Source organism: Melozone crissalis, unplaced genomic scaffold (genome assembly GCF_028551555.1).
Source record: "Melozone crissalis strain CALT ecotype California unplaced genomic scaffold, PUWL_Pcris_2 ptg000004l_1, whole genome shotgun sequence".
Taxonomy (NCBI): domain Eukaryota; kingdom Metazoa; phylum Chordata; class Aves; order Passeriformes; family Passerellidae; genus Melozone; species Melozone crissalis.
Genome location: NW_026535782.1, coordinates 10,590,636 through 10,615,778, shown reverse-complemented (window position 1 = coordinate 10,615,778; position 25,143 = coordinate 10,590,636). Strand labels below are relative to the sequence as shown.

At 37.8% G+C, this 25,143-nt stretch overlaps 1 protein-coding gene across 4 annotated transcripts in view; it reads left to right on the top strand.

The window, feature by feature from the left end:
* BRD1 (bromodomain containing 1) overlaps window positions 1-25,143 on the top strand; it is a 61,427-nt gene that overhangs the window by 9,866 nt on the left and 26,418 nt on the right. For all 4 annotated transcript variants that reach the window (XM_054272155.1, XM_054272147.1, XM_054272138.1 and 1 more), the window contains exons 3-7: window positions 7,053-7,209; window positions 16,787-16,918; window positions 20,010-20,138; window positions 21,070-21,382; window positions 22,152-22,412. In XM_054272155.1, coding sequence (XP_054128130.1) covers window positions 7,053-7,209; window positions 16,787-16,918; window positions 20,010-20,138; window positions 21,070-21,382; window positions 22,152-22,412 — 992 coding nt within the window. The remainder of the gene's footprint in view (window positions 1-7,052; window positions 7,210-16,786; window positions 16,919-20,009; window positions 20,139-21,069; window positions 21,383-22,151; window positions 22,413-25,143) is intronic.

The window sequence follows — 25,143 nt, the reverse complement described above, 5'->3', positions numbered from 1 at the left end:
ATGTGCCCCACCTTAACTGATTTCTTTATGTTGATCTTTGGTTTTATTAGGAGGAATAGTGTTCCTGGTAGTAAGCTGGATTTCTGTTACTGTGTCTCAAGGCAAAACCAATATTTTCTTTTGGTTTATGATTTACCCAATTGAGCTATCTTGAACTTTCTTACCAAGTAATTAAATGTAGTCTTGTTATCTTAACACAGGAATATTGATTGTCTCTGAAAGGAAGTATGGACCAGAAAAATAAAAAACAGAAAATGTTGAAATGCAGTAGGAGGGGAAAGGAATATTAACAAAACCTTCAAGACAGTGTTCATCTGCATTCACAGATCATGCTTTCTATTCATTTATGTAGTTTGTGGATTTCTTTTGGGGATTTTTTTAAAACGTTTTTTTAGGGTACTCTGGGTGGCTTTTTTTTTTTTTATAAGTTCAAAAAGTTTTCAAGGTGGGGGTAAAAAACAAGAAATGTGGCTTAAAATTCAGCATAAAAAAGCTATTGAAAAATACTGCTGAGGCCAGCATTGCAAAGAACTTGGAAGCTGAATAAATCCAGACCAATGTCTATTAGCTCTTTAGCCTTGAATATACATGTATTTATAATTTACAAAACAGTGGGAAAATGCTTATTTTAATTCCAGAGGAGCATGATGTAGGTACAGCCGTGTGACTGTACCTGATACTTGGATCATAGAATCACCTGAAGGGAATGCCAGAAATCTTCAACTGCTGATATTTCTTGTCTTGTCACATTGTTTGACTTTGACTTTCTGTTACATGTAGAAGCTACTCCTGATGTCATCCTGATCTCTTTGCTTAAATAAAAAAATCATTTTCCCTAAATTAAAAAAGCTACTGTGGTGTTCACTAGTTTTGCCTCAGCAGTATTTAAAAAAAGTAAAGGTAACTTTAGAGCATTATTTTGAAGTTAGTTGTCTTGACACTGGTTGGCTTATTAAATAAAGATTAATTAATGTGTTCAAAGAAGTGTAACTTATTTAGTAAATTGTAAAAGTAGATTTTGAGTAAAAATAATCCATTTTTTTCTTTGTTTGTTTTATGTGTACAAGGCCAAGAAGCTTAAAGCAAATTAATATGTTACCTCTGTAAGGCATTTCATTACTATTCTATGTGCTTTCTAAGGGGCTTGGTCCACAGTGATTATATATGTGATATTGCAGTTATGAAGACCAAGACTTATGTGATTTTGTTTTTCAGAACTTCACCAGTTATGTGAACTTCTATTCAGTTTTTTTTTGGTGCCAAGTAGAGTATGTTGTGATTTGTGCCATAGCAAAACATCTAAAGAATGCATTGTCTGAAGAACTGTGTCCTGGCAGTTTTTTTATTCAATGATCAAGTTACAGAGTGCACAAAAAATTAGAAGATAAATACTGAGCTTTCCTCTTCTTACAGATCAAAATGTGATTTTTGATTAATACATCTGATATGAATTTTGCCTTTTGATATTAGGTTTCAAAATCATGTGTGGTCATTATCTATGTATAGGAACTTGCAGAGGTATATGTGTGCATATAGTTTTTCTGAGAAGAGATTTTTCCAGTGTGACAGGGTGGGAGGTTTTCATTGTTTGAGATGGGTTTGGTTTTGGTTTTTTATTTTATTTATTGTTTTGGGTTTTTTTCCTTATCCAGAGTTTTGGAATATGACCAACTCTAGTTGCTAGAGCAGGAAGAAGGTAACAGAATTAACTGAAATAGCAGTGTTTTCTTACCTCTTCAGTTCACTGTTCTACTTTTCCTGTCCAAGCAAAATTTTTCAAGCTGCTTGCTCAAATAGAAAAATAGGGGGTTCACAGTCATGTAAGCAAAACAAAGTGCTTCCTACATATGCATTCAAAATTATTTAAATACCAGTAAATGTTGAATAAAGAATAGGAACCTGGAGAGGCTTTCAGGCTCCAGAAGATGTATCAGTAGATTAAATACATACTGTTAGACTTCAGCTTAGGAGAGGCAAATTCAGTAGCTAGATTTCTAAAACATAACAGTCCAAAAGGAATAAAACCTGCAAAGTAGTTCTAATTAAGAAAGTGTATTTGTTGCATGTGGATTCTGCAGACTTGTGTTGCAAAAGTTTAAATGAAATATTTTCCAGTCTTTCCAGGATTTGATATGCACTCTGTTAGGCACCTGCCTTACTTCTGCTTGGTATTAAAGGAATGTTATCCTTTTTCAAGAGGAAATAAAGACATGCAGATGGATTCTGATTTTTACATAGTTATTCATTTGCCTGTGTTGTCTTTCAAGTTGGTCAGAGCAGTTTGAGGTGTTTTTTATTTTTAAGTTAATAAGTCATATAGTAAGTTTCATCTTTTATTGAAGAATAGGGTAACAAAATTGTGGTTTTTCTCTGTTTTTTAAAAAAAAGTGTATTGAAAGGCAAGTTTTACAATTTCATAAGTAGCTGATGCCACAGATTTCCATGAAGAGAGTAGAGAGAGTTTCATCTGTCCAGGTGGGCATCCTGGTCTTCAGAAACTGAAGTTTTTGGCTATGGAGCCAGGAGGAATAGTTGGTAAGGCTCCAGAATTAATTTCAATTCCCCAAATAAATTCTTCCTAACTTTTTATTCTACTTTTATGCTAATTGTCTTTCAGTAAGTGTCATTGGAATTACTATAGTTATCTGTACAGAAGTCCTGTATCTTTTCTTTTCCTTACAAGTCTGAGTACATTTTGTGGAACTTTGCTGAACAAGGATTGAAAATTCTAGTGTTCTGGAAACCCAGTTTACTTTGTTGCAACTTGTTCAATAAATTTTTTTAACATTTTGTTCTGACAGGTTTTTAAACGTATCTGCTATCTTTGTGTGGGCAAAGAAGGGTATTTTATTTGCTCTGTAAAGTGGAACATAATTTGATTGTTAATGGGTATTAGCATAGGTCAAGAGAAGCTGATATGTTAGTGATACTGAATGAAATTTTACAGGCTGTAATACAGTTTTCCTGTGTTGTGTGTACCCTTAGTAGTGCTGTGCTGGATAAAGGACAATGCAAAATAAACTGATAAAACTGGAGACTCAGGACAGGTATGGCAATTAAAATACTAGGGTTCATTCATGTACAAAAATTGTTTAATTTTAATGGATATATGTTCTTCCTTTGGGTGTTTGATTAATACAGATTTTCATATTGAGTTCCTCGTGCTTGAGTTACTATAGTAATGTTGTCAAAATCACATACTTGCCCAAGAAAACGTTCTTTCCAATTTGTATGTCAAAAACTTAAGAATACTGAGGTAAAATAATACCTGTGGAATTAAAAAGCGTGTATGGTCTGTGCAGTGGTTAGTGAAGATAGATAAAAGAGTGGCTGATTATCTCTCAGTGGCTTTCTGAGGTTAAACTGCCACACCGTTGGTTACCAAAAATACTGGTTTCACTTTTCCCTGTAACCAGTTGCCATATTGCCACAGTGAAATGTAACTGAAACTGGGAGAGGAAGTCATGAATCAAAGAAAGCAGCTGTGAGATTTGCAATATGTTAAAAGCACACCTCTTACATTGACAGAATTTCTTTTATGCATTTCTGTAAAAGGTGAGGAAGCAAGGACTGAGTAACACACTCAGCTCTCTGAATGCATTGACCAGTGTGTGTCATCCTTTACAGGGCAGATTATCCATCCAGTGTCTCCATGTGAGGAGTCTGTCGGTGCTATTTCAAGGGTTTGGTTCAAAAGGGACCCTTGCCTGTTTAAAGTCAAGCAGGGAATTGTATGATATCCCCATTTGTAGTGCACTTCAGTGTTTTACAGGGCTGGGGCAAGGAAGTAGTTCTGGCTCACTCAGTTGGCTGTGGCACAATTAAAACAGTTCTGAAAAATGTTTTTGTCATCTGTGTAGTTTTGGCATGTAGCTCTAAAACAACAAAACCAAGAATCACTATGACTGCTAGTGCTAAAACATCAAGAGGCTGCAGTGGTCATCAACTTGAAACCTAACGTTTCTTTTATGAGACCAGCTAGATAGCAGCAGTCACTGACTATCATTGGAACAGTCACATTTTCAAGAATTTTTAAATTCCTGTATCAGTGTACTTTGTTTTAAATAACTGGTAAGTTGGGGAAAAATAATGGATTTTTTTCTCCCAGTAGTTACTATGCTTGACTTTCCTTTAGAAAATAATACAGAAAGCTGGGGGTTTTTTATGTGCTTATACTGGAAAAAATGCTAGTGTGAACAGATTCCTTAGCAAAAAAAGCCTTTGCTGAGGTGTTTTCTGTAGTTCTGGGAGGTGCCCCAAGTTCTCTAAGCCTTGCCTCTGAATTGGGGATTTATCAGTGTACTGAATGTAGCAATTAATCCTGTCATATCCAAGTCAGATCCTGGATTGTGAAATGATGATGTTTTTAAACAGCTCTACCTTACCTAGCCCAAATACATGCCTTTTTTTATTCTTAAGGGCTTTTTTATTACATCTTTGATGAGAGGGAGAAAAAAAAAGGGAAGTAGAATATATGGAAAATTCATTTAAATGGTGGGAACTTCAAAATCAGTACCCAGTCTGTGCATCTTACAGGGTTCTACAGCAATGCTGTCTCATTTCCCCAAAATAGTTGTATTGCCCATCAAAATTTAAGGTGCTTGGGAGAGTAAAAGTGCCTGGAAGTATCAGACTAAGCAAAAGGATGGTTGAAGAGCTGTGGTATAGGTAGTGGGTAGTTAGAGTCTAACAGCAGATGTAACGACCTGCTAGCACTGAGTTCATGGTGTAGAGGCTGTGTACCTGCCATGTGAAGAGTTTCAGAGCTCTGTATTTTGACAAGTATATATAGCTGCTACCCATGTGTTGTTTAAATGAAATACTTGGTTTAATTTAGAGATGAGTAGTTTCCAACAACTTTTAAAGTAGTTTCTGCACTCCAAATTACCTTCTGTCTATTTATATTTTGAAAGTTGGAAAGGGTCTTCTGTGAACATCTTTCTTGAGCTTCTTTTAACACTCTGCTATTATAATTATATATGAATAGAATGGTTTGTTATGTGAATTGGCAAATGTATTTAAAGCTGTAGTTAAAGATGTTTGCTTAGTCTTGCCACATCTGATGGGCATGAAGCCAAGGTACTTTTCTTCATGTTATGATTCTCTGATCTTTCCAAATAGTTGTGTATTTGGCTGTGCTTTTTTTGACTTGGTTCAGTAGGTTTTACCGTTTCCAAGAGATTTGTGAAAGCAATTATTTGACTTTGATTGCATTCTATAATTAGTTGTAATTATGTTGTTTGAAGTTTACTAGGGTCACATCTGTTCTGCATTCAGTAAATAAATCTTTGTGGAGCCTGTGTCTGCCTTCCAGTGAAAGATGTACAAGACAGTCTGAAGTCCATCTGCAGACCTAAGCTTTAAATTAAGCTAGAATTTTTCAAGAATGCCTAACTAACTTAGTTATTAAGTAAAAAAAAAGGCCTTGAGAAGCCAAAGGACACAATGGCACTGTATTTTAAAGAAAATCTGGGTTTGCTCTGCCTTTACCTGGTGATGACTGAAAACTTTAGCTATAGCACTGAATAGACCTATTACACCCTATCTTCTACACAGTTCAAAAAAACCCCAGGGATAGATGACCTTTGAAGTTGAAGTACACTCACTTGTATGTTAGCCTGAAAAATATTTATTTTTCCCAGATATTCTTAAAAAAAACACTTTACCCAAAGCTTACTTCTAACTTTACATTTTCTTTAGGTATTTTGACTGCTTAATTTTTATCACTTACCTGCAAAATTGCTTTCTTCCTAATACAAAACGGGGAAAAGTAGAAGAATATTAGTGTATATATACAATCATGATTCTTGTTTAAATATCTCATGGTACTGCTCTACAAATCAGATACTTCTTGAGTTAATATTTGCTTGGTATAGTAATAAATTTTGCAGAATATGCAAAAAACGCTCTGCTATCAATTGTAGAGTTTTGCTGTGGGTAGTAGTAACATTCTGAGTGAAGAATTAACAGATTTCTTTTGTCATTGTCAATGTTTCTGTAACTGTTTTACATCCAGCTCTCTTTCCAGCTCACCCCTGCCCCCAGATGAAGGAAGCATCCCTTGCAATGCAGGGGATTGCTAGCTTGGGGCATCTTGTATTTATTTTACAAAATACCATTAACGTACAAAGAGAAAATATTTTCATTCTGTAACTATTAGCTTTTTCCAACTTCTGTTTTGCTGTAATTTCAAGCTATTGTAGGCACAAACAGCTGAAGACTTGTTTCAGATAAGCTTTCTTTTCAATGTGTTTTCAGAAGCCACTGTCATGTTTGAGACTTGGTCATCTAACATGTCATTATTTTAAAAATAGGAATCAGTATCGTTGTGTGTGATGTTCATAAAGCACTTTCCTTGAGTATTTGTAAAAAAGTATATGCATATACTTTTTTTGTTAAAAAGCAGCTTCAGAGAAAATACTGATTAATTTTGATCAAAATATTATGTTAACTGTTTACATTGTCCTCATGTCTTCTCTGTTTGGTTATTTTCTTGTATGTGTGGGCTAAAATAACAATTGTTCCTGTGTTTTATATTTTTTGTTTTGTTTATTTGTCAGAAATTTAATATTAACAGAGTAATACAAGGCTTTCATTGCATGTTTTTATGGAAGGAGTTTGAAGATCTATTGTCTGTAAAAGAAACTACTAATCTTTCTGTAGATGGCAACAAATGATCTGATTATTTTCATAGTGATTTGGAGCTTTTTTATCTGATTTCATTTTGAATAGGAAAATCAACTGCACATTCTTAGCGCTAATCTGGGATTGCTCTTCCAATAATGGTTACAAAAAAATTGATTCCCTTTAGCTTTATAAAGTATATTAATGTATTTGGTAGAACCTGCAGTGTCAGGCGGATGTACTTGGTTGTAATTTACTGCTCAGAAATAATTGTACTGGAAGGGATCTTACTGAAAGAAGTTAGTAACATAGTGATTACTTCTGGTTTTACAGTATACATTCATATATATGTGATGCTTATCTTCCATAGATAAATATGTTTTATGCTTTGCTGTGAAAAATACAATATCAGTTTTTCCATGTTTTAGATTAAATAAGATTATGAATCAGGTGGCCATTCAGCGAAAGAAGCATTTTGTTGAACGAGTGCACAGTTACTGGTTGCTTAAAAGACTGTCTAGGAATGGTGTTCCACTCTTGAGAAGGCTGCAATCCAGTTTACAGTCACAAAGAAACACACAACAGGTATGTGACATACTTTTTATTTCTAAGAAGAAATTGAAAATTTTCTCTTTTATTCAGTTAAAAATAAACTAGGAAGCCTAGCACAAAGTAAAAACTCTTTTTTACTCAGGACTGAATAAATTCTTTACCCTATTCTGAAGTGATATTACCTTTTTTTGGGAATTGGGAATTATCTAATACTTTTTAATATGTGAGATGTAAAAAAAAATTGTGCAGCTTTTTCTTCTGTTTTGCTTAAATGTTTCACAAAAATGCTATCACAAGTATCATAATGCCATTATTCTTTGATAAGTGTTGTAGTTTTTTGGAACCCATTAATATGTGTACTGTCAGATGAAAAAATAAAAGTTTTTTTAAATTCATCAAAAGATGCAAAGCAGATGTCTTATTTGACACTTGATAAAAATGTGGATTTTAACAGGGTAAAGGGTTAGACAGCTAGTTTACAGTTTTCAAATTCAGATCTGTATTGCCCACCTGTTTGGTCATAACAAAATGGAAGTTGTTGATGAAGTTCAGACCTGTTTCAGCTTCTGGTTCTGCTTTTGACACAGTTAAGTGGAATTGTAGACAAGCATGAGTTTAGTTGTACACTCCTATGAATAAGTTGCTGAAAAACATCAAAACACCAACTCCAAGTGGTCTGTTTGGGTTTCAAGTTACTGGATAGCTTCAAAAATAGTTAAAACTTCTGAATTGTGTGGGTCCTTGCATGTAGACTTTGAAATGCTGTGAAGCATTGTGATGTGGAAACTTTTACTGCATCCGAGTTACCTTTTTTAATGGAATGGAACGGTGGGTGGGTGTGTTCTTTCCATTCTCCTGGCACTTGACTTCCTGTAAATAGCTTCTAAAATGGAAGAATTAATTTTATAATAATTTACTCGTATTGAGTTGAATTTTTTCCCCCTCTGAAGTGGAAAGTTATTTTTGTTAGAATTGTATTTCTGTTTGCTGATTTTGAAGTCATAAAAAATACTGTGGTCAACACTGCTTCCTAATTATTTGATCTGTCATGTTTGTGTGTGTGTTTATTTTTTTAGCTTTTCTTGTGGAAAAACTAATTAATAATTTCCAGAATAATTGAGATTGGAAAGGTCCTCTGGAGGTCATCTGATACAACCCCACTGCTCAAGCAGGGCCACTTAGAACAGGCTGTCCAGCACCATGTCCAGTTGGCTTTTGAGTTATCTCCAAGGGTGGAAACTCCACAACCTCTCTGGGCAGCTGTGTCAGTGCTTGGTCAGGAAAGCACTGACAAGCATTCCTGAAAAAACCAGGAGTCTTCTGATGTCTGTTCTTACTTTGTGCCCATTGCCTCTTGTGTTGTCACTGGGCACCACTGAAGGGAGCCTGGCTCCATCTCCTTGCCTCCTCCCTTCAGGTATTTATGTGTACTGGTGAGATTTCTGCCCCTCAGCCTTTTCTCCTCCAGGCTAAACAGTTCCAGCTCTCTCAGCCTTTCCTCATAGGAAATTCTCAAATTCCAGTTACATGGACTCCTTTTAGGTGAACTTTGAATATAAATCAACCACATAGCTTGTTTATCTTGTTTTCATTGTTTCTATATCACTCCATTTTTGACTTTTGATTAATTTTTTTACTTCTGCATGAGAGGTTCTGAAGAGTGATACCTGGCAGGGTACCTAATTAGTGTTACCTAATAATAGCTGAAATTAATTTATTCAGACAATAAACTTCTTTTTAAATGATCATGAGTCCTTATAAAATACTAAAGTCAAGCACAGGAGTATGGTGCTATTGTGGCAGTACAGAACTAGAAGACCATTGTTAATGTCCAAAAAATTACATGAGCCAGTTTTCTTCTGGGATGGCATGATAAGGATGCAACAATTACTATATATTTAAATAATTACTATCACAATAAAAATATTATTGTAATTGATGTTTGATTAAAATAAAAGTGGCCTTGATATGAGCATTTTAAAATTCAGTTGCCTGTTTATACTTCAGTACAAACAGTAGTTCTTTATTTTCTTTTCTAATTTGAGAACAATTCTTAAATAAGAAAATAATATATTCTAAATAAATTGGAAGCTGTTTATATTGGTCTGTTGAAAAGTTTGTTCTTCTGAAAAGTAAAATCTAGTTTCAAGGTGAGCTGAGTATTAAATGAGTCTGTTGATGAAAAATGTGTAGTTAGTGCTTTTCATTGAGTAGCGAGTGTCCTGTGTATGACATTGTGTCTTTTCCAGAGCACTTTCAATAGCTGTTTATTAAAGCAGTCGTAACTGCAAGGCAATTAATGTATTTTGTTACTCCCAAGTATAAACCAATTTGTAACCAAGACAATAAACAACACTGGCATAGATGTTGTGAGAACACCTTAAAAATTTTTAGATAGACATGATTATATTTTCATTTCAGTCCAGATGGGAAAATTCTTTTTGTTTTATGTGAGGGGTCAGAATATCAAGAAACCTACATAGATTTTTCAGTTAATCAAATATAAACAGTGGTGTAATAAGATTCAGGGTTTTTTTAAAATTGTTATTTAAAAGAAGTGTTATAATGACGAACCAAAACCCTGAAAATGGTTTCAGGATGTGTGGTGGAAAGTAGTTTTGATCCCTCTCTGTTAGGTTACTAGAACAAATTTGGCAAAGGGAGAAGTCTTCATGATCTAGACTTACTTCCTAATAGATGTATTTCAGAGTTCAGTTATGGTATGGTTTTGGAGATCTAAGAGTTCTAAACCAGGCTAAAAGACCTGGACTGCCTCACCATTTGCAGGAGCAAGGAACGCTGTAAGAGAATGGTTTGTGCTCTCACTTCTCTCTCCACCTAGAGAAATCAAGGAAAGGTATTTGAGTACTCTAATACTACTTATATCCTCATTATTTTAGTTTTTTTCCCTGAACTTTCAGAACACTTGAATGAAAATGAAGCATGAAATGTAAATGCAGAAGGTTGCTGCTGCTGTAGTGGTACTACTTTAAGGCCACTGTTAGAAGAAATAAAAGAGAAGGTGCTGATGACTTAAGATCACACCTGCACTGAAGATTTCATTAAGAACACAAGTTGCAGCCACTAAATGGTTTTGTCCGATTGCCATACAAGTCCAGCAGAGCATGCTAATAAAACTAATTGCATTGCTCAAGGTCCAGTTTCATCACTGTCATTCTATTTTTGTTTGTATCATATTAAGTTACAGTCTCTCTGAGGAGTGGGGCTGTTCTCACACATTCACACCCAGCATAAGGAGGGCTGTGGTGCTACATTGCTGACAGTATTCCTGCTGGTGTGGAGACACTGGTAGCATATTAATGGTGAGATGAGTTCTCAGCTGCTGCATGTTCTTTGTGTAGACTTAAAAATGTTTTCCTTTTCCTTCAGTATTAACAAATAGGTAACATTCTAGGTAATACTTAATACTTATTCTACTTAATACATAATACTAGGTAATATTTCTAGGTAATACTATGTTCAGCAAGAACTAAGTCCATTGGAAAATCATAGACTCACAGCATGGTTTGGAGTGGAAGGGTCCCTAAAGATCATCTAGTTCCCACCCTGCTGCCGTGGGCAGGGACAGCTTCCACTAGAGCAGGTTACTCAATGCTCCACCCAACCTGACCGTGAACACTGTCAGGGATGGGGCATTAACAGCTTCTCTGGGCAATCTGTTCCAGTGTCTCACCACCCTCACAGTCAAGAACCTAATATCTAATCTAAATTTCCCTTCTTTCAGTCATAACTCTTTGCTCCTTGTCCTGTCAGTACAGTTCCTGATGAAGAGTTCCTCTCCAAACGAGAATTTCTTTATAAATTTTTCTTGTGTCATCAGCCAAATGAAACTTGGTGGTTGTCAGGACAGTTGTAAAAAGAAGGAAGAAGAAGAATTTTCCTACCAGAAAGCTCTATGTCAGAAAGCTAACACATTTGAAAGAAACCCTTTATATTTTAAGTTTTTACTGGTTGGTTATTGGAAACCAGTGCATTGTGCTCTCTTCAACTTTCACTGGCCTTTTAATCTAATTAAGGTATTTGTTGTATGTCAGAAAATAAATAGGTTAGGGCAAAGGAGAGTTATTTAGCTATTAAGCTGTAAACTGTCTGCCAGCATTACTTTGCATAGAAGTGTCAAAAAATTGGAGGTTTGCTATTAATCTCCAAACCAGAGTGCCATTCAGAAAGGTAGTGTATGTGTGCAGAAAAAAAAGAGAGGCAGGGTGCTTTTGATATTTTGGGTCACATCTGCAGATTGACAAGTATGTGCCTATTAGAGAGAATGAAATTAGTAAAACAACTGATTCAGGTAAAATATTTTCATCTTATTTGAGTGCAGCTGCACCTTGAGGTTCAGTCAAGTACTTAAGTGTCTGATAAACGACCCTAAGGCCTGCTGTAACATTATTTTTTCTTGCTAAGTTTCCTGACCCACCCTAGAACTAGTACACTTTGTTGACTTAGCTTTCATCAGGCTGGGTTCACCAGTTTCTTAAATTATGCAGTTAAATAGGGCAAAAAGCAGGCTCTGAGTGTTTGCAAGCAAAGGGATGACAAGCTTGCTACTTCTGGCAGTTTAATTTTGGTTCTGACAAACAGGAAAACTGAAAAAATTGTACAACTAAGAGTTGGGTTGCATTTCCACACATGAAGTTTATACTCAGAGATGAAGGGGTTTAGGAGAGTGTTTAGTGGCAGTGTAGACTTCCTATTTCAGTGAGTCTCCTCAGAATTTTAAAGAATTGAAAATTCCTGAAAATATTAATAGTATTAACTGTCAAAATTTACTTTGAACTATTCTGACCACAGCAGTTAAATTATTGTGTCTATGTAAAGATTTAACTCTTTAAAAGAAATTACAACTGTCAGTTGTAATAGTCATTGGGAAAGGGAACTAGAAGTTTCTAGCTCCAGCTTTTAGGTTGTTTTTTATTTTTTGGGTTTTTTTTTTCTTAATGAAAAGAGGAACAAACTGTTATTTCCAGATTGGTATATTCTAGTGCAGAAATAGTTGATATTTTAAGTATTTTCAACTTCAGTGAAGTCAGAGATTTGAATAAAACTAAGTTTTACCTTTACAAAGTACATGTAGCAATAAAATACAATGCAGATGATAGAATTATAGCACTGGCAAATCTATTAGATAATGTTTTTAAGCTTCCAGTTTTTGTAATTCTATTTTTAGAGCCAACTATCTGAAAAATGGCACAAACTTCCTTTAGAGGACCTATGGTACTTCTGAATTATTCTTCTCTTAAGGAATTTATGGCTTTTGGTGTAATAATTTGTAATGTTGTTTGTGGGATTTCTGGGCTGTTCAGATGGTCTGGGGAAAAGCCCAAAGATGGCCTTGGGCCCCCGGGTTCGAAAGGACGAGAGGAAGCTTCAGATTTGTTCTCGGTCTCGGTGTTTATTAATTGCTTATCTAAAAGATTTTCTCTTGGCCTGACAGAGTTCTGCTCAGCAGTCAGCCATGGGCACACACTGAAAGCCCCTGGGGCGGTCACCTATCTTTATACCCGGAGTTACGTATACCATATTTATCATTTTTCTCCAATACCCTCTACCCTTATTAACCAGTGTTCCCCTAGTAAGGTCCAATCCCGGAGTGCCAACATCACCACAGAAGATGGAGGTCTAGAGGAAGAAGAAGAAGGAGAAGGGCACGCCCCAATTCCTCCATCTTACTTCTCTAGACCCCCCTGTACAGAAATCTTAAACCCTGTATCTCACACTCCAATTAACTTGTCCCTTCACCATTCACCCCAGTGAAATCCTCCCGTCCTCATACTGATGTCATCTCCCATGTGGGATCAAAGTCCAGCCACCAGACATCTCTGGCAGCATTCCAGGACTCCCGAGCCCCCCCAGTTCTGAGAGACTGAGATCCCACATCTCCCCCTTCTGTTTGCACCAAAAGACCTTTTTTTTTGCTTTTATGTGAAAACCCCCCAAAGTCCTTAGTTTCTTTTCATTTCTCTTCTGGGTCGTTTTTCGCAGCCCGAGTCTCGACTTCTGTCTGAGTACTCGTCTCTCTGCTTCTTGGATCAGCATTCTCGTGTTCTCGCGTTCGGAATGGCTTCACGTGCCGCGCTGACACCCACTTCAGACCTCGATCTGTGGAGATACAAGCGAAACCCTTTCCCCAAGAGATTAGTCTGAAAGGACCCTCTATTTGTCCGGTCTCTGGGTTCCTGATCAAAACTAAAGGATTTTCCCTTAGCTTTGCCTGTGTGTTGTTTAGAAAATGTCTCACGATCGGTGGATCAGATGGATAATCCCTTTGTTGTGTTAACATTGTTTTCTTCGAGGTGCTTTTCTTTTTATATATTGTTGGAAAAAATTGCTGCATTGTTGCAGTCTCGCCACGAGATGGCGCTGTGGCTCCGCCGAGCCGACCCGGCATGTCGTGCACTTCTGCCCTCCTGCCACTAGGTGGCGCTGTCACCGGCCTCCCTGGCTCGGATGACGGTGCAATCTCGACTACCCTACTTCCTCTTCCGGCTCGGCGTCTCCCATGGAGGGAAGGAACTGAAACTCCGAGGCTCGAGACCAAAGGCACCAGATCTGGAGACGGTGTGGAGCCGCGGGACGTAGAATCCCTAACACGGCCCCTCCTCACCCGCGACGTCACAGGGGACCGGGCTCGGGCCCGCCCGCGTCTTACTCTCTGCGCGTGCGTGCTCTCTGAGCTACTTCCGGTGTCCCCCAAGGTAACGTCATCATCGTCTCCCCCCTGTTTCACCTCCGAGGTTCCCGCCCCTCGGTCTGTCCCGGAATCCGACCCCTCCTCCTCTGACGTTGTGTTCGCCTCCCCCGCCGGCACCCCGGCTCTACCCGCGATTCGAGCTGACCGTCGCACCGGCTCTGACGTCACACCCGCGCGCCTCCTGCGTCCCGCCGCGGCGGCCCTCCGGGGCTGCGCGTTTTCCCTCAGCCCGCCTTGCGCGCTCGCCGCCCCCGCGCTGGTATGTGAGTCTATCCCCCGGTTTTTGCGAGTTTCGCCCTCCGCGGGCGTGTCCTCATCCTCACCGGCGCTGCTCGCGCCCGCCGCCGCCGCCGCGTCGCCGCTTTCGCCGCGAGCAGGCCTCCCCCCCGATCCTTTATCTTCCTGCTCCCCCCCTTCTGCTCCTGACTCCTCCACACTCTCTGGAGTTTCAGGACGCCCTTGGGGTTTGTTGCATTTTTTGATCGGGGGTTTTAATATTTTTTCCTGCTCTCTTTTTTCGAGAGCCCTTTCCCCCTGGCCTTTCAAAGCCAGAGCAATTTTTTTCCCGGAGCTCTGCCGCTCCGCCCCCTCCTCTGAGGGTGCCGCAGCTTCTCGCTGCTTTTCCAGCCTTTTGGACTGCACTAAAATACCTTGTAACATGATTCTTGCCGGCGAGAGTAGCTTTAACGCTGTCTCATCTTTTTTTGTTGCTAAAATATATAAATGCCTATTAATCTCTTGCCAAAACCCGACTTCGAACAAAAGATATGTTTCTGCAAGTGGGTAATTGAGCCTTGCCCATAATAACAGCTGTTTTAATTCTTTCTTTGGGATCCCTTCTGTATATAATTCTGCTACACTTTGTAAGGTGGATAAGATTTCCCGTTGTTCTTGGGAGAGTGTTGCCCCCATTATTTTTATTTTGGCCTTCTTACCGAATCCGTCGTCAGCGTGGTCTGGAGGCCCTTGTTCTCCGTCCAGCAGATTACGAGGGATGGATCAGAGGCGCCTTTCTGGTCCCAGTCCAGGCCGCTCTGCTACGAGCTGTCTTCAGCAGAAGCTGAGAGATGGGATTTCTCAGTGACTGCTGATTTTTGCAGCTTCTCCCGGCCGGTTTTTTCTTTTTCTTCTTTCTTTCTTCAGGCTTCCCTCCTCTGGAGTTATCAGTGCTGTTCTCTTGGCTCTTCAGCTCTTCAGGGCTTTCCCCCCCCCGAAAGGTTTGGTGGGAGATAGCCCGCACAGCGGACGCCAATTGTGGGATTTCTGGGCTGTTCAGATGGTCTGGGGAAAAGCCCAAAGATGGCCTTGGGCCCCCGGGTTCAAAAGGACGAGAGGAAGCTTCAGATTTGTTCTCGGTCTCGGTGTTTATTAATTGCTTATCTAAAAGATTTTCTCTTGGCCTGACAGAGTTCTGCTCAGCAGTCAGCCATGGGCACACACTGAAAGCCCCTGGGGCGGTCACCTATCTTTATACCCGGAGTTACGTATACCATATTTATCATTTTTCTCCAATACCCTCTACCCTTATTAACCAGTGTTCCCCTAGTAAGGTCCAATCCCGGAGTGCCAACATCACCACAGAAGATGGAGGTCTAGAGGAAGAAGAAGAAGGAGAAGGGCACGCCCCAATTCCTCCATCTTACTTCTCTAGACCCCCCTGTACAGAAATCTTAAACCCTGTATCTCACACTCCAATTAACTTGTCCCTTCACCATTCACCCCAGTGAAATCCTCCCGTCCTCATACTGATGTCATCTCCCATGTGGGATCAAAGTCCAGCCACCAGACATCTCTGGCAGCATTCCAGGACTCCCGAGCCCCCCCAGTTCTGAGAGACTGAGATCCCACAGTTGTTTGATGTTCATCTCCTTAGCCACTTTCCTGTATTCCTCTGTCTTCTATATATAAAAGCTGATGGAATTTACTGGTTTTGTTTTAAGTTTTAGAATGCCCTCCTAGATGACTTAACAAGTATATATTGCATTATGCTAGTCACGGGCAAGCATGCAAAGTTTTGTATATCTCTCAGATATTCTTTTATAAAATACTAGTTTTTCAAATGTAATAATTTTCCAAAGCAGATGTTTCTTTTGTGTAGTTGGTACTAATATTAGGAATTCAGTTTCTTTATGACCTCATTTTTTATGAATTACCAATACCATTGGAATCCTGGAAGTAGTATTCTAGTATCCTTCCTTTTCCTTATGAAAAATAGTAAAAGCAAACAAGCACTCTGGGTTTTGTATGTACTAATCAATCTAAATACTACAAGTGTTTAGACATTACTTACTCTGAAAAATGTGTAGATTAAATTCTTTCATCGATTTTCCAAAAGGGTGTATTGCTGCATTATTCACCTGCAATACCATTTGAAGTTACCATATTATCTAATAAACAGCTTTTCATTTCCTGTCCTTGCAAGCCATAATTATTTTGTTTTGTTACAAGTGTGTCCTAGTTCTGCTGGGTGTAAGGGAGGTGGACTGTGTTGACCACATGAGTAATTTGTTTCTGCCAGGCTGGAGCTTCTGAAGAAACTGGTGTTCACCCGGTTTGGATTTTGATGTGAAAATCCTGTATTATATTTTGCAGCACGTTGTATTTCTTGGTTGCTGTTGGCTGTGTTGCTTCTTCTGATGTCAATAGCCATTGCCATAGGAATGCTTTCTAGTTCAGATTTTATTTTCAATTAGACCCTCGAGGAACTCTGAAAGATACCCTGACCACAGGTTTTCTGTTATTGCAGCATGAAGCTCCTGAAGCTTATGAGCAAGTGCCATAACTTGCTCACAGCAGATTCTCCTTTCATGTGCATATGTTCTGTAGTTGTATAGAACTATCTTATAGAAAGAGATATGCATTTTTCTTTTCATGAAAATGTTTTGATTCTTTTCTTAGAGAGAAGATGATGAAGAAATGCAAGCCTTAAAAGAAAAATTGAAGTACTGGCAAAGGCTACGCCATGATCTTGAAAGAGCACGTTTATTGATAGAACTGATACGTAAGCGTGAGAAATTAAAAAGAGAACAGGTAAATACAGCACCTTTATTTTGGTGAAGCTTTTCTGAAGGAAAGATAATTTAAGTATTCTCACAATTTTTTCAATAGGAGGACAGCTGTATTTTAATCCTTACATAGAGTCAAGTAACATGTACATGCATGTGCACTCAAACTATTTCAAATATATAAAATTTTCATAGAATGGCTTGGGTTGAAAGGAAGGATTAAGGATTGTGTAGTCCAACCCTTTTTAAATAAACAGGGACATCTTCAACTAGATCAGGTTGTTCAAAGCCCTGTCCAATCTAACCTATTCTTTCTCCAGGAATAAGGCATCTACCACCGCTGTGGGCAACCTGTTGTTCCAGTGCTTCACCCTCATTATAAAAAAATTCTTCCTTAAATGTAGTCTGAATCTACCCTCTTTTAGTTTAAAACTATTACCCCTTGTCCTGTCACTACAGGCCCTCCTAATCAGTTTGTCCCCACCTTACTTATAGACCTCCTTTATGTACTGGGAGGCTGCAGTAAAATCTCACTTGGGCCCTCTCTTTTCCAGTGTGAGCAACCCCAATTCCCTCAGTCTTTCTTCAGAAGAGAGCTCCATTCTGATCATGTGTGTGGCCCTCCTCTGGACTCACTCCAACAGCTTTATGCCTTATGATGGGGGCTGCAGAGCTGGATGCAGCAGTCCAGCTGGGGCCAAACGAGAGCAGAGTGGAGGGACAGAATCACCTTCCTTGACCTGCTGGCCACCCTTCTTTTGATCCAGCCCTGGATGCAGCTGGCTTTCTGGGCTGCAAGTGTACTCTTCTTGCTCATATTGAGGTTTTCATCCACCAGTACTCTCAGGTTCTTGGCAGGGCTGGAGCTATTCATCCCTCAGCTGGTACTGATACCTGGGGTTGCCACAGCTGGAATTCGACCTTGTTGAACCCTGCAAGATTCCCTTGGGGCCCACTTCTTGAGTTTGTGTCTGGATGGGATCCTGTCCTTCAGGTGTGTCAACTGCACTATTCATCTTGGTGTCATCTGCAGATTTGTTGAGGGTGCACTTGATCCTTTGGTCTCATGTCATTGTTGAAAATACTAACTGCTGCTGGTCTTAGTACAGACCCCTGAAGGACACCACTCATTACTGATCTCCATCCAGAGTCCAAGCCATTGATCACTGCTCTCTGAATGCAGCCATCCAGCCAATTCCTCACCTGTGGAGCAGTCCACCCATTGACTCCATCTCTCTTCAATTTAGAGAGAAGGATGTTGTTGAGGACCATGTCAAAGGCCTTACAGAAGTCCAGATAGACAACATCTTCCATTGTCTACTTAAAAGAGTTAATCCATCATAGAAAGCCACTAGGTTGGTTAGACCACTGGGTTAGTTAGGCAGGACTTAGCCTTTGTAAGGCTGTGCTGCCTGTCCTGAATCATCTCCTTGTGTGCCCCACATGGAAGCTTTGCCTTGTGAAGTTATTCATAATGCGCTCCTGCAGTCTCCTACAGCTTGTTGTGCTATTTTTCCAGATGTCAGAGGGGTTGAGTCCTCAGCAGCACAGGAGCCTGCAAAAGCAGTGCCTGTCTGTAGCTGGAGCAAGAAGGCTTTGTCAGTAGGCTCCCCTAGACCTGAAATAAATACCAGCCACAGGGTTCCTTCTCTCACCTTGGTGCTTAAGCTTTCAACCTGCTCGTGGCTTTCCTTGAGACAACTCCTCAGAGTAGTGTAGAAGGCAACCCCAGTGCCCCTCGGTATGCTCTTGGCCTTCTGACCGACTTCTGACCATCCATAGTCACACTTGAGTCATGGGATTCATCCCACCAAATTTCAGTGAAGGAAAATTAAGAGTGTAGCTCTCTACCAGCACTGTGACCTCCAGTTCCTTCTGTTTGTTGCCCTTGCTGTGTGCATTGATATAGAGAAAGTATTTAAGAAGACATTCTCTTAGACTTGGAAAAATGATTGGTTTCTGAAGAACTGTAGAAGATTTGATCTATTCAGGTTTTCTCAATACATGTCCATATACTTAGCAGCACTTTTATCCTTCTGTCACAAAAAAAAACAAAAATAAAAGCTGCATCTGAAGTCCTACAGCATTCTACAGTTAACATTTCCAGGAGGAGAGATTTGAGGAAGTGATAATGCAGAAAGATAAAAGCTTACATGGAAACTGTGAACGCAAAATGTTTGCACTTAGGAGTTTTTAATGGCCCCTGTTTGTGAAAACACAATTTCATTTTTACTTTTGCAAACTGAGCATTCATTGCAAGCTACTATAATTTGTCCTTCTGGAGTGCTTTCTGGAATTCTTTGCATCATTCTTGTGTATTCACGTATCATTTGCTTTACATATGTATTTTTATGCATGTACTTTGCACATGCATCTTTGCTTATACTTTATTTACATGTATATATTATATATATGTGCATACACCTTTAATCTGTCATTAAGAATTTACTTTAGCTATAGCAAGACTGTTTCATTGTTGATAACTCTTAAAACAGCTTAAAAATTAAGCTGTTTTAAGAGTTATCAACTCTTAAAATTAAGAGGAATTGAAATAGTGTCAAAAATAAAAAAATTCAGAAGTATATTGAAGTATTTGAAGATGTTGATTCTGTTTTTTGAAATAATTTTCTTGGAATTTATGTAGAACATTGTCTTTCCAATTACTTTTTATTTTGGTTTTATGTAGCCTGTAAATCAGATTCTCTTTTTAAACTTTGAACATAGCAGTACAACTGAAATTTAATTTGAAACATTACCTTTAAATTCTTACTATTTTCACATTGGTGGTGAATTGTGAAGCTGTTATTATGTGGCATCTTTTAAAAAAATACATTTAAAAGTGGAACAAAATTCTTACATATAAAATACAAATTTGAGTTCTGGGAAGCTGGAGTTGAAGGAATGAGAATGATTTTTTTTTTTCCTTACAAAATCATTACCTAAAAACCTATGTCAGATAAATGCCAGCTGATGATATTAAAAGTAGTACTGAACTCATTTACTTAAATGTATTTGTATTTTATATCTTATCTAAAATACTACACTATTACTGCTAAACAACTGAAATCCAGTATGTTAAGGGAAAATGCTCAGTTGGATAACTGTTACTTCTTTAGGTCAAGCTGGAGCAGGTCACTATGGAGCTTCAGCTCATTCCATTCACTGTACTGCTGCGATCGGTTCTGGACCAGCTGCAGGAAAAGGATTCTGCTCGTATATTTGCTCAGCCAGTGAACCTTAAAGAGGTATGTTTGCAGCTGTGTTTCCTGGTGTTTACATGTGGCTTGGTGGCACTTAGGTACAGGAAACAAGTCATTACATGCAAAGGTAGAAGCAGTGTTAGCTTTTAATCTTTATTCTGATAATTAACATTATGAGTTATGGTCTACTGCTATGAAAGCCTTTTTATGCTCATATAGCAAAATAATTTCTGGGAAATACTTGTATGGAAATATCCCATTCTTGTATAGAATGTTGGGTGCCTACTGATACTTTTCAGTGAGATGATTTTGGTAAGGCTAATTCGAAGGATATCAAAAATTGCAATGCAGATACTGTGTTCTTACTTGAAGGTGAAACTAGACAGACTTAGAGTATACATGTGTGCATTTGTGGATATACTGCATGCTCATCTGTTTATTATATTTAGAATCATTAAGGTTGAAAGAGACTGCCAAGATCATTGAGTCCAGTCTTTGACCTAGTACCAGTATGCCGACTGAACCATATGACAAAATGCCACACTGCCGTGGATGGCCACTGCACCACTTCCCTGAGGAGCCTGTTCAATTCTTAACCACCTTTTCAGTGTAGAAATCTTTCCTAATACCCAGCCTGAACTGTTCCTGGCGCCACTTGAGGCCATTTTCCCTTGTCCTATCACTAGTTGCCTGAAAGTAGGAGTATATAAAACCACAGAATTCCCAAGAAAATGTTTCAGCATCGCTTAGTAGAGCTCAGACTTGTTACCCAAGATGCAGAATGTAATAATATCTAAACTTCTGTTGGCATGCAAATGTTTGCAATATCTAGGTGTGCAATTCTAAGTTACATCTTCAATTTCTTGCATTGAGATGTTACAAGATACATTTAAAAAGTGGATCAATTACCATCTAATGTTACTTTCTCTGTAATAAGACGGTTTTACCTATTTGTGTTTTAAATATTTATCCAAAGGTTCCAGACTATTTGGATCATATTAAACATCCTATGGATTTCTCCACCATGCGGAAACGGTTAGAAGCTCAAGGCTATAAAAACCTCACCGAGTTTGAAGAGGACTTCAATCTGATCATAGATAACTGTATGAAATACAATGCAAAGGATACAATATTTTATAGAGCTGCAGTGCGGTTAAGAGATCAAGGAGGTGTGGTTCTCAGGCAAGCCAGGCGAGATGCTGAGGGAATTGGCTACAACAATGAAACTGGAATGCACTTACCAGAACGGCCTAAACTTGAGTCACCCCAGCCTTTCTCTTGGGAAGATGGTAAGATGTGTTTCAATTATTTTGGAAAGTTGCATTCTTCATTGCATAGTGTGTATGTTCCATACAGATGTTTAGGATTGTTGCTGTCCAATTTGCTAACTAGATTCTCCACCCCCCCCATTAAAAGCATTGCTTGAAAGAGTCTGGTGTTTCTATTCTACCAGATCTGTCATAAGATATCAGTGCTATCTGGATTCTGATTTTGGCAGTGTCAGAGCCTAATTCAACAATTTACATGGAAAAGGTTTTTAAGTTGAGTGCTTTCTTTCACATGATCATACATACTTGTAAGGCATGGAAAATGAATACCAGTGTTCATAAACTTCAGCACATTCCTGAGTAACCTACTTGATAAATTGAGCACATTTGTAATACTAAGAATTAAATAGGTTTTTTTTGACGTACACATGAATTTTCTAAGGTTTGGCAGTGGAGAATAATTAACACATTTCTTTTATAACCATAACTTTGTCCTTTTCTTTAACAAGAAGCAATTAATCTGTTAAAGTGGGAAGGGTTATTATGTCTTCTTCTGACCTTTTATTTCTTTGCTCTACTGCTTAGTTTTTGATCAAAATGCTGATTAAGAAAAATAGTAACTGTATAGTAGGAATTAATTTCAGTATTTCTGACTATGATCTAAATAGCTTTTTGACAGTATTTTTTATTTTGGCATGCAAATTCAGTTTTTTCCTTTTGTTGTATTACTGTTCAGAGGATGTTCTGGGAAAGGCTAACTCGTTTTCAATTGTACGTGTTTTGACTTCAGTGGATAGGTTACTGAATCCTGCAAACAGAGCACATATGTCCTTGGAAGAACAGCTGAGAGAGCTGCTAGAAAAACTTGATCTCACCTGTGCAATGAAATCCAGTGGGTCAAGGAGCAAAAGAGCAAAGCTGTTAAAGAAAGAAATCAGCATTATTCGCAACAAACTCAGTCAGCAACACAACCAAGCTCCTCAAATAGAGTCAGGTATTGGAAGTTTCGAGGAAGAAAGTGCAGCATTAGAACAAGATGGAGAAGAAGAAGGTAAGATTGTAAACCAGGTTTAAATGAGTACTGATCTGCTTCAGTCAGGTGCTGTGATGTGAGTAATAGTGTGAATTAAAGAATTTGATTAACTAATATTAAATTTAAAATACTGATTTTAAAATAAAAATAATAGTTTGAAAATACGAAAATAGCTGCCTAATCACAACAAATATTTTAAGAGTAGGATGATCTTCTGAAGAAAACCTCCTTCCATTACTTTTCATGGTAGCAAGGCTTTAAAAACTTGGGTGTTAAAAAATGAAAGTGCAAACAATATCAGATGAAAAGCACTTGGAAATGCCTGAGTGGAAAATATCTTTTTACTTTTGGAAATACACTTAAATGTCAAAATATGTATTAGGGATCATGTGAGCCTAGGTCAGTGGTAATGAAGACTCTGGCTGTTGTACTGTTTTTGCAGCCTTCGTTATTCACTACTCCAGACTCTAGGGAGGAGGGTGGGTAGGCTTTGGGGTTATTTGTTTATTTATTTATCTATTTTAAATAAAGCTAACTATTGATAAGACTTAACAAATTTCACGTTGTAGAATCAAGTCAGCCACATCTGCCTAGCTCTTCCCCTTTTGCTTCTCTTCCTCCTCAAAGCAGTTGTCTCAGAACTGTGTCTACTTTTGGCTAATTGCCATTGAATTCAGTGAGAGCACTGTGCTGGAAGGACTAACCTAATATTTTAATTAAATTTAATATTTGCATTTCTAGCTTCTAAATCAAGTTTCTGAGGTTTTTATTGCTCATTTTAAAATGATGGAAAGAAAATCTGTCACTCAAATAAGAATTCTGTTGACTTTGTTTCATGATTAGCTCTAAGGAACTAAACTTTTTATTTAGGAAAGTTGAGATGTGTTTCATTTTTGAATAAGTGCCTTGAATAGGAGGAGGAAAGAGCTCAAGGGAAAGTGGAAGCATGGTAATAAATCAAATAATCTCTATTTGTTGTGGCTTGATGCTATCAAAATTTTTGAAAGGTGAAGTCAATTAAATGATTGTCCTTAACTGCCATTCAAACAGCAACTTAGTGTTTAGTTCCAAACAGAACTTGCTGGAGATTTGAGCATTGGTAGAAAAAGTGTACATGAATCAGCACATTTTCCTGTTTGAGGTTTTTAAGTGTTCTCAAAATGTTTAATGGCTTGGGTTTTTTAAATTTGAGTATTTTTTTGATCTTTAAGTGATGATGGTATTGAATACAGTTTCTTAGGAATGTGGGGTTTGGCATCTAATGAATCCACAACCTTTTTTTTATTTGTAGCTTAACATTTTGATGCCACAGCCTTTCACTTCAGCAGTTTTTTGTGAAAAAAGTAGTTCAAAGTGAACAGTAGTGGTTTTCTTATATTTAGGGTAGGCTTTTAAAATAAAACATGATGAAAGACATGATCCAGGTGTGATTGGTATGGTTGTTATGGTTCTGATCTAGTGGAGAGTAATAATAATTAGTTCAAATTTCAGTTTTTAAAAGGAAAGTACATACAGGAGTAAAGAAACAAATTGCCCCAAAATAAAAAGAAAAATCCTGTGCCCAGGATCTCTACAGGAGCTGACTTTGATAGAATTCTGAATTACCCTCTTGCAGTTCTGTTTCCAGTCTTTGATCATGTGAAAAATATAGTACCAAAATAACCCCATGAAATTTAGGTTTTATTTCTAAATAATTCTCTTAATTAATAAATAAGTGGTTTTATGTTCTTTAATCTTTCTGCAAATATTTTCTGATTAGTTGTAAGAAAATCAGAATTTGTTCACAAAGGAAATCACCATGGAGATTTTAAAGCACAGGATTTTTTAATGGCTGTTAGTCTAAACGTGCTTATCTGACTGTATATTTCATTCTACAGTCTTCCTGAAATATTAGTTACCAATTCTAATACCTGTGTGCCTGCAAATGATGTAAGCACAGTCACACTGTATTTTAAAATCAGGTATTTTTAATATGGACTCTGCTATTGTTTCATTAAGCCTTAAACAACAGGATAAAATTTTTTTTTTGCATTTAGAAATCATTGATTTCCAAGTAAATATTTCTGGGCCAAAACCAAACAAAATAAACTGCAAATAGAGAACTTAAATGCTTTGGGGTTTTACATTTTTTTCCAGGTGGCATAGAAAATTTGACTAATATTAAATATTTTATGTGATAAAATAAATCACATGAAATAAAATATAAAACAAAATATTTATTTAGCATAAATAGTACATTAGTGTTATGCAGTTACTCTAGAATAAGTATTTCCTTTCTTGTATTTTGAAAGAGTCTTTTGGAGACTGGAAAGATTTTAACATCTTTTTGAGTTGATAATTATGGGTTAGGACATCCTAGTTGTATTAGGGAATGCTGCAATAGTGGAATGTTTATTTTCTTTCCCATTACTTGTGATGAAAAACTAAAACTTTTATACCTCACTGTCATATCTCAATTGTCTTTTCCTAGCATGGATTTAGTGGAATTGAGTGGGACATGATCATACTAAAAAATATTAAAGTGTGGGGGAGAAGGGGAGAAAAATGTTGGAGGGTGGTTTTTCTGATTTCTCATATCAAATCTGCATTATCAAGTGTGTTATTTTTTGAGTAGAGGCTAATCAAGCTGCATGATTTTGGGGATGTTGGGTTTTTCTTGTCCATTTTATTACTTTTTCCTAGATTAAACGGATGGTCACAATTGTAAAAAGGTTTTACAGATCATGCCCTTGTATAGATTTTGTAACAC